The sequence below is a fragment of the Oreochromis niloticus genome, linkage group LG12 (genome assembly GCF_001858045.2).
Source record: "Oreochromis niloticus isolate F11D_XX linkage group LG12, O_niloticus_UMD_NMBU, whole genome shotgun sequence".
Taxonomy (NCBI): domain Eukaryota; kingdom Metazoa; phylum Chordata; class Actinopteri; order Cichliformes; family Cichlidae; genus Oreochromis; species Oreochromis niloticus.
This window is the reverse complement of record NC_031977.2, coordinates 6,983,113-6,992,832: the sequence shown is the minus strand read 5'-3', so window position 1 is coordinate 6,992,832 and position 9,720 is coordinate 6,983,113. Positions and strand designations below refer to the sequence as shown.

Genomic DNA, 9,720 nt, shown 5'->3' with positions numbered 1-9,720 from the left:
TTAGAGTTTATGGTGAACGTGGTCACATAAAATTCAATTTTGAGCACAGTCTGTATATAAAAGATAAAGGTATGTGTCATGGAATTCCTTTTTTGGTTGTTGGCTGGTGTTTTGAAGAGTTGAGGTGAGCTCTTTGAACCATCATTCTCACAACTATACAGCTTAAAAGTAAGGTAAGATAAAGCATCCCTGCTTTAATGTTTATTCCACTATGAAGCTTCTTTGGGCTGCTGCTGCTTTACTCACATCACTCAATCAACATGTTTGGTTTGGCCCAGTGTTTACATGGGAAGCTATAGGTGGGCTATAATTTACAAAATAAGTATCATGTTATATTTAATAAGACCGAAAACTAGCATTTGTGGACATCAACCGAGATAATAGAGTGTGCATCAGGGTCATTTTCTCATATACATCTATACAATCTGCCTAACCTTTACAGCCAGTGTGGGCGCCCCCTGCTGCTCTCAAGAAAAAACTGCATTCTAGAAGTCTTCAGTTCAGAATTCAGTGCATCAACTTTTGAAATGGTTGACTTAAATCAGTGTGACTTATAAAAAGGAATTTTGCATTCCAAACAACAGGTCCGATGATATGTGACAATAATTTGCTGCAGTGCAAATAGTTCTATTTAGAAGTCACTGTTTTCCAAATTTGCAGATAAATAAATAAATCAAATCAAATTCATAAAGCTAAATAAAATATCAATTTCTGCTCAGTTCACATTTTTCTGTAACTTTAGTTTATGGCAACTCTTCACTGACGCCTGTTTGACAAAAATTTGTGGGGGAAACGAGACCAACGAAAAGTAGTGATTTAGGATGACCTGGCGATGTCTGCGCTTGGGGTCTGTTCCAGACAGGCAACTTGAACAGCAGCGCTGGAGGCGCCTCCTGTGGTGTTCGGAGCTGTTGAGGCTGCAGTCCCGTGGGTGGGTGCCCTGTACTTTGCAGGGGCGTGGTCCTTAGCCTCTGTCTACAGCCTGGATCAGGACCAAGGCCAGAGACCGCTCTGCGCAGCACTGACAGCCCCCCCCCCATTCTTCTAATTCCAGTGCCTCAGAGAAAAATACACACTTTATGCACATTGTTGCCACTAATATGATATTATCCCGGCTTCCGACACTGCGGTGGTCGGAGGGGGTGGGGGGGCTGACTGCAGACTGCAGCACCATCAAAACACAATCTGGGCAAAGCTCTATACATCGATCCCATTTCCCATTCTGCTGCGACAGCACAGGAAAAAAAAAAACTGCAGTTACAGTGAGCACCATGGATAAGGCAACACGAGACAGTCCCGCTGCATAATGAATGTGCTGTAATTCAGATGACACCTGTGTTTGTGTCTGTGTTTGTGTTACAATGTGTTTTATCCGCGTGCCACTAATTGCGATCAGGAGTTGGTAACTTGAAAAGAAAAAGTGAGATTTTATAGATCTCAGTTCGGGCACGGACAGCAAAGACCGTGCAGAAACCTGCTCATCGTTGAGTGTGATTTTGTTTAGCTGGAGCTGCAGGGCGGAAAGGGGGAGATGCATGAGTGACTTCGTGTCTCCCCAGAGGGTGGAGGCTTTCTGCAAAAGCTTGCAGGTTTCCCCTCGTCTTCTGTTGTTGCTGCGTCAAATGATGCGCCGGCGCCTTCCCTATAAAAGCACCTGTCCCGGGCAGCCATCACTCGCATCTCACTTTCTCTCTCTCTCACACACACACTCATCCTGTCACACTCCTGAACTCCACACACACACTTCCCTGTGCAGAGCAAAGGCATCGGCCCAAATCAACCAAGGTGAAGGAACCATGAGTTACTCCAGCGAGATTTACAGCAGCTCCTATCGGAAGATCTTCGGAGATGCCCCCCGCTCCGGTCGCGTCGGCCTGGGTAGCAGCAGCCCGTCCCGCCTGCACTCTGCGGGATACCGCAGCAGCCACCGCACCTATGGTTCCCCCTCCGCGATCTCGTCCACCACCACCTACCGCCGGACAGCGGCCCCCGGCCGGGTCTTCTCCTCCATGCCGGACCACGCGGTGGACCTGACCCAGTCCACCGCGGTCACCAACGAGCTCAAGATCATCCGCACCAACGAGAAGGAGCAGCTGCAGGGCCTCAACGACCGCTTCGTGTCCTTCATCGAGAAGGTGCACAACCTGGAGCAGCAAAACAAAATCCTGGAGGCCGAGGTCACGCTGCTGCGCCAGCGCAACAGCGAGCCTTCGCGCCTGCACGAGCTCTACGAGCAGGAGATCCGCGAGCTGCGAGCGCGCGTGGAGGAGCTGACTCACGAGAAGAGCCAGATGCACCTGGACTGCGTGCAGATGAACGACACGCTGGAGCGCATGAAGGAGAAGTTCGACGAAGAGAGCAGGCTGCGGGAGGAGGCGGAGAACACGCTGAAGGGCTACCGGAAGGACGTCGACGATGCCACCCTGGCGCGCCTGGAGTTGGAGAAGAAAGTGGAGTCGCTCCTGGATGAGATCGCCTTCCTGAGGAAAGTCCACGAGGAGGAGCTGCAGGAGCTCCAGGCGTCACTTCAGGCCACACAGGTACACGTCCCACGGGGGTCTGACGGCCTGCCCGTAGACACGCAAGGATTACGGTCAACTGGTCAGAAATGCGATTAACACTAGTTTTAAAGCCACAGAATATCACCAGAAACACAGTGTTACCCACGAACACAGTTGGTCTCCAGGTTTGAGTGTTTTTACACTTCATAATCACCTTAGTGGCCACAAACAAACTGCGCAAGAGAGGAAGTTGTTGATTTGTTGCACTCAACACAACAACAAATCACCCGCCATTTTTTCTTTCTTATTTTTGTGAGTAGTTCGGGAAAGCAGTGACCTACAGATGTGTTAGGGTAAAAAAGTCTGTCGGCAGTCGTCTTTTCCACGTCGCTTCGACGTGCTGAACAGTGCGCACATGAAAATTAATGGCACTGCAGTTCCGTTTCAGCACCACGCGCTGTCCTCCCTCCCTCCCTCACTCTCTGAAAGCAGGAGAGTCTCGAGCGTCCCTGCGGTGTCCCGCGCGCTCCTGTGCTGACGCCCCCTCGTGCCAACTTAAAGCTGTTTTAAAGTGTCTGTTTTTCGGTCGTTTCGTGTAGAGAATTGCCCAGAAAACTGAGTCGGACATTATGAGAGTGCGACAGCGGAGGGATAGGCTACCTGCTGTGCACCAAGGTCAACTATAAAGTTCATGTAAACTACTGTAAGGCCCGCCGTTAGCTTGCTACCATTTCCTAAAAGAGAGGGGGAGGAAGAGGGGGCAGAGGGGGGAGAAAATGCGGAGAAATAGCGCAGGGGTGTGGTCGTCCCAGGGGGCAGCAGGCAAGACAAACTCCAGCGCTTGTTTCGTGTAGGTTACATATTAACGTGATAAACTGCCTTCACAGGGCAGCATGGCGGTTCAAACCCTTTCCCACTTTGTTCTAGCCAAGAGTGACGCGTGTAGCTCGAGTTTATGCGCACGAGTGAGTTATTTTCATGTTTATTGGGATGTTATTTATGTCCCGCTGTCGACAGAGCAAGATAAAAAGAAGAAACTTTGCGTGAAACTTGTCTTTATGTGAAACAACGTCCTTCGCGAGCTTGTGCTTATTAAATTAGTCACGCACTGGTGGTTGCTAGGTAGATTTCTCCAAGGATTCTCCTTTTACCCCCCTGTGGGGAATTTGAGTACCATAAAAGCCATTGACAGCACAGCTTTCTGCAGCAGAGATGTCTGAGTCAGCAGTCCATTCATCAGCCCCGCAGTCCACCACCTCAGCTCATCAGCACACCGCTCACCTTAAACATTTGTGTTGCGGCGCTAGATGAGAGGGTAGTTTAACTGCAGAACAAGCGCATTAACATGTATTAACAGTGTTCACTATTTAAAAGAAAATCACAATTACACGCTGATATTTTCATCAGGGTAATAGCTATAGATAAGCCAGAGTTAGAACGGCTTTGTTATCCATGGTGACAATGATTTCAGCAGTTTGTTGTTACAGTCACCACTTTTCAAGAAAGGACATCCAATCAGAGAAACACTAAGATTTACTCACTGAGTATTAAAAGCATAAACTTTTCCAGCATGAGCCAGAGATTCAAACAAGCTGTGTTTGTGGAAAATGATGGTTCCACATTATATAATAATATGGTTGATTGGGATCAAAATGAATTTATAATTCCTAATCAGTGAGCTAAAGCAGTTTTCGAAATGTACACAGCTTATAACGGTGCATCTCTTAAATATAAGGATGATCGATTTAAAAGAAAATTGCTACATTTTATTTACAGTTGTAAACTCAACATATACAGTAAACACAAACAATTTTTACTTTCTACTTTTCTGAATCAAGGTGTCAGTGGAGATGGATGTGAGCAAACCTGACCTGGCTGCAGCCCTGAAGGACATCAGGGCCCAGTATGAGAGCCTGTCAGCTAGGAACCAGTCCCAGGCAGAGGAATGGTACCGCTCCAAGTTTGCCAGTGTGACCGAGGCGGCTGCCCGCAACCATGATGCCATCAAGCACTCCAAGGAGGAGCTGAGCGAATACCGCAGACAGGTGCAGGCCCGGACCCTGGAGATTGAGGCCCTCAGGGGCCACAATGAAGCTCTGGAGAGGCAGATTGCAGAGATGGAAGATCGCCATAACAATGAAATTGGTGAGATGCAGGTATGTAAATAATTTTATTTTTTTATAGCTGTATTTAGCTAATTGTTAAAAACCTTAAAAAGCACTTGACCTTATTACTTACAGACAAAAACAACCAAAAAGTAGCTAACAAAATTGAGGAGTTAATTTTAAAAGCCATAGGTCACATAAGGCTAATGCTGGCTAATATGTGCATGTGTCTGTTGCATACAGGATACCATTCAGCAGCTGGAGGCTGCCCTGCGTAGTACCAAAGGAGAAATGTCTCGTCATCTGCGTGAATACCAGGACCTACTGAATGTTAAGATGGCACTGGATATTGAGATTGCTGCGTACAGGTCTGTCATATTACAAACAGAACAGCAGTCATCATTTTGGCAGGTTGAACTAAGCTGAAAACATACATACAATAATAATAGCACAGGATGTTATAAACCTAGGTGTGACAAAGGACCCGATGCACATAAAGTTGCCAGAAGGTTCAATGTTTATTTACAGTGAGGTTTTTTTTATATCGCCACACCTTTGGTTGTGCAGCTTTTCAGTTGATGTCTCAAGCACAGCATAGATAGCATACACAGCATACCCATTAGGTCCCGGTGTCCTACTCAAAAGAGAGGGCATGATTAGATGATGGGGATCAGCCGTGTGGGTCAGCCTCCCCTGTCACCACACCACAAACCCGCTGCTCCATCCCTCCAACCATCTGTGCCCCTGGCCTGTGGACCACCTTTGGTGTGTCAAGATAGAGTCTGCTATGAGTTTGCATCTGTATCTTACTCATTGCTAACCAGTTGCACTCAATCTGTCTGGGTTTATAAATTAGACAACACTTATTTGCAAACCTTTGCCAGTCTGTCTGAGGGTGATTGCACTTAGGCCGTGTCAGACCGTAATTGTTTGCAGACAACTCACCTACCACCAAGTGACCTGTACAATCGCTTCACGGTCATAGGTGGACACCCAAGACTGATTGGATGAGTTTGTTGTACACGCAACCTCTGAGGAGCAAACACAACTACTTCCAATCAGTCACCAAATGTAGAAAAATGTACAAGGCAATAAGTGATGTTTCCTAGTCACAAAGAGGTTGTCATCCTACTTTTACTCTGGCATGAAGGGCAATTATTGTAGGACTGGATGTGGCAGTTTCAAAATGGGACACAGCAGCCACTCTCTTAGCTGATTTTTCTTTCAGTTTTACAGCACATGACCATCGTAGCAACTGGTGTTATTTTCCACCATTTCCAGATACTTATAGGATGGAAATCATCTGGCAGATCAATACTTCGGTGCAGCTAGCTGGTGGTCACTTGTCAAGAGCTTCATCCAACAATATATTTACTCTTTCGTTCACTGACTGGTTCTCAAAGTGACTGATAAGAGGTCAGCATCATAGTCTGTTTAAAAGAAAAATCTAAGCATGATCTCAGTGTGGTGCTTTGTCTGTCTCCCCATCTGTTGGATTGAAGCCAGACTGGATGTTAGACTGCACCATCTCGAGGGACGAAAAAGTATTACATAAGGCAGCTGGCAAAGAAACTTCAGTAAATACTTCTGCAACACAATACATAAATCTGTTTGAAATCATATTATAGATGTTAATTGTTTGCCATTTGTGTGCTTATTACACCTTTATTGTAAGAGTTTTGGAGTGAAACCACACTGTATCTTGTTTATTGAAGTTATTAATATAATGAAAAGTGTTTATTATTGACATTTAGATTTTGCTTTTAAGGACACACTGCGTGCAAAATTCCACTTTATTTATATAAACCTTTTAAAAATGAGTAGGTGTAGGTCCCTCTTCTGTGGAACAAGTTCCGAGTTTGGAGTCAGGAGACAGATGCCTCGTCTACTTTTAAGATTAGACATAAGACTTTGTGTGACACAAAGGCCCGACACGTATACACTGTTGCAGAGTTGGCGATGTTTGATTACAGTGCTTTATTTTTCAGACTGCTTTGTGCAGCTTTGCAGCGGTCTTGTTCCCATCACAGCTCTCTCCTCTGCTCCCAGCGGCCTCGTGAGTTAGGGAGAGTCTGATTACTTGAACAGCCCTAGCTGCCCTGACAGCCTCCCTGGCACTGCCCGCTGAACCACCCCTCCTCCTCAGCAGAGCCACAGACCACACAGAGCCACACTTGCCTTTTTGATAAAGCGTATAGTTAGGGCTGGATCAGGTGACCCTGAACCCTCTGTTACTTGTGATGCAATAGATCTAGGCTGCTAAGGTCTTCCCATGGTGCACTGAGTGTTTCCTCTTCACTGACCACTTTTCACTAACTATGTGTTTATACACCATTCTGTATTTAATCATTCTTTATTATTAACCCTAGCTCTCTTACACAGTGTGTCTTTTGTCCCCTCACCCCCCGTTGGTGGTGGCAGGTTGCTGCCTTCCCTGAGCCTGATTCTACTGAAGGTTTCTTCCTGTAAAAAGGGAGGTTTTCCTTCCCACTATCTCCAAAGAGCTTGTTGGGGTTTTCTCTGTATTATTATAGGGTCTTTACCTTATAATATACAGCTACTGTTGTGATTTGGAGCTATATTAATAGTTGAATTAAAATTGTAGCTTAAACACATCCCTTTGCTTCATGTCACAAGAGAGGAGTGCTCCCTCACCTACTTTCCTAAAATGTGATTGTAATGCTTTCACTAAGAGAAGTCAGACACTTCCAACTGAAATAAGATGACGTGAAACTGCAAAAGCACCAAAACAGACAGCAGAGGTGCTTCATCTGATATCACGGTGACATTAGATCCCTTCAGAGGGATGCACTGAGCGTCTAAAAGTAGCACATCCAGTGTTGGCGGTGACGTCACCTTTTGTCCTCTGTTTCTCCATCTGCACAGGAAGCTGCTGGAAGGCGAGGAGTGTCGCCTCAGCTCTGTCGGCGGCGCAATGGTCCAGTCTGGCTATCCTGGCTTTTCCTACATGTCCGCCCGCACCTACACTCTCGGCGCCTACAGGAAGTCTGGAGCTAAGCCTGAAGAGGAGGAGCAAGAGGAAGCGGAAGAAGAGGAGAAGGAAGAGGACGAGGAGGGAGAGGAGGAGGGTGAGGAGGGAGAAGATGGCGAGGAGGGAGAGGAGGAGGGTGAGGAGGGAGAAGAGGGTGAGGAGGGAGAGGGTGAGGAGGAGGAAGAGGAGGAGGAGGAGGAGAAGCCAAAAGAGAAAGAGGAGAAGAAGAAGGAGAGCCCCACCGGGAAGAACAGCAAGAGCTAAACTGCTTGTGTCATCACTGTCATCAATAACGCATTCCACGTTCCACGATCAGTCACCTATGGATCTGTTCATGTTCACATCATCTCACACAGACACACACAGACACACACACATCTGCACAATCCAGATGCCTCACACCTGTGTTTTTCAGTCTCTGTTTGCTCTGTAAGTGATTAGTTCAATCTTTATTAGATGGAAAAGGAGATTTAGAGACTAGCTAGTACTACAGTGGCAAAAGAGTTCAAATCACTTCCATAAATCTGCTGTAGCTGTCACTACTCTACGTCGCAGGAGTACAGAGAAAAGCGCAGGAAGCTAGCACGATGCCACCGAGTTTCACAAGTCTGAAAAGGGGAATGATCCGTCTTTTGACCAAGCAACAGCAAACGTGCCATTGGTAATTAATATTCACAGTAAGAGCAATCAAAACCTGTCAGCACACAGACTTTTAAAGAGAAACGCACAGATCCTGGAGCATGTGAAACAGCCAGTCCAACTTTACGGTGCTATTTGATTTTTACATTTAAAAGTTGGCGATTTCTGTAAGTTAAAGATTTTGTCATCGAACGAAGCGTCACCAGCGCATTCCTGAATGTCGGCCTGTTAGGCAGGAAAATTTCTGTCTCCACTGGAAGTCCCAACTCCTCATTTCACACAGCAGGTGAATGCTTCCACTTCTTTCCATTAGCCGCTGCTTAGTTCTTCATTTCACCACCTTTAATTTTCTCCCTCCTTCTTAACTGCAGCATAGCACAGCAATACTGGCAAACCTGGAACCTGGAAAAACATAAATGTACATGTAGGAAGGGCGGGTGGAAAGGTAGATCGCTACAGAGTCGCTGGGTGTGAAAATGTAGAGTTTAAATTGCTGCTGTATATATTTTGGGAATATAAGTCCCCCTCCCTTTGATTGAATCATTTGTCATACACTTTATCCGATCATCTCACACACCAGCTTGTTTTCTATCCCCTCACATAAACATGGTGGTGCTTTGGTTTCATGTAGCTGAAACAGGAAACAAGGTGAAGGTGAGCGTAGGTGTTAGGAGCAGGCAGGTGGTGCTGACGCTGACAGTCCTCAGCCAAGACTGTAAGTGTCTGCCAGAGTAGATTCTCCTGGGTTTATGGTTTATGTATACAGAGTCAAATAAAAGGGCTATTTTCCCCATAACCTCTTCTATCACCTTCTGTCACTGTCCTTCATCATTTCTCTCCCTTGCTTTTATTATTTCTTTATTGACAAATGAATCAACCAACGGATATGAATGCATGGCCTGATTCTCGGAGCTTGAATATCTGCTGGATGAGTAGATTTTTGCTTGTTGTGTGTTCAATTAAAAAAAAAAATTGCCTTAATCATAAATGAAAGTTAAAAGAAACATGTTTTCACCTGCATCTCACTTGTTTCTGGGGAAGTAGAGGAGTGCTGACACTTTCCAGACCGTTCTGCTTTACAACTGTGACTGTACGTGCTGCTCTCTCATGCAGTGATGTTCCTCTCAAAGCCAAATAAAGACATTTATTAACCAAAAATCATCTAACCACGCCTGTGTCTTCTTTATTCACTAAAAGCTAAGAACACAAACATTCATGCCTGTAGTTCTGAAGTTAACATTTTGTTTTATTTAATTTGGGTAACTTGCTAACTTTTTTTCTGTTGAAGATAAGGAAGTTATAACATGTTATACATATTACAGAAAATTTGTTACGGTCTGATTTACTTTTTTAAAAATTACATAAAAGCAGCATATGACTTTAAGCCTTTAAGGCCATGAAATTTCAGGTGGGTGGGTTCATTTCTCTCTCCCCTCACCCTCCAGTTTATTTTAGCAGATGGATGCACCTTCCTAAGTCTGGT

The 9,720-nt window shown here is 45.5% G+C and overlaps 1 protein-coding gene across 1 annotated transcript; it reads left to right on the top strand.

Moving 5' to 3' along the window:
* Positions 1 to 1,511: 1,511 nt before the first annotated feature.
* On the top strand, positions 1,512 to 9,403 carry neff1 (neuronal intermediate filament family member 1). The gene is made up of 4 exons (XM_025896915.1): positions 1,512 to 2,540; positions 4,340 to 4,657; positions 4,850 to 4,974; positions 7,493 to 9,403. The coding sequence occupies exons 1-4, from the start codon at positions 1,536 to 1,538 to the stop codon at positions 7,860 to 7,862; spliced, it is 1,818 nt and encodes a 605-aa protein (XP_025752700.1). The 5' UTR covers positions 1,512 to 1,535; the 3' UTR covers positions 7,863 to 9,403.
* Positions 9,404 to 9,720: the final 317 nt, after the last annotated feature.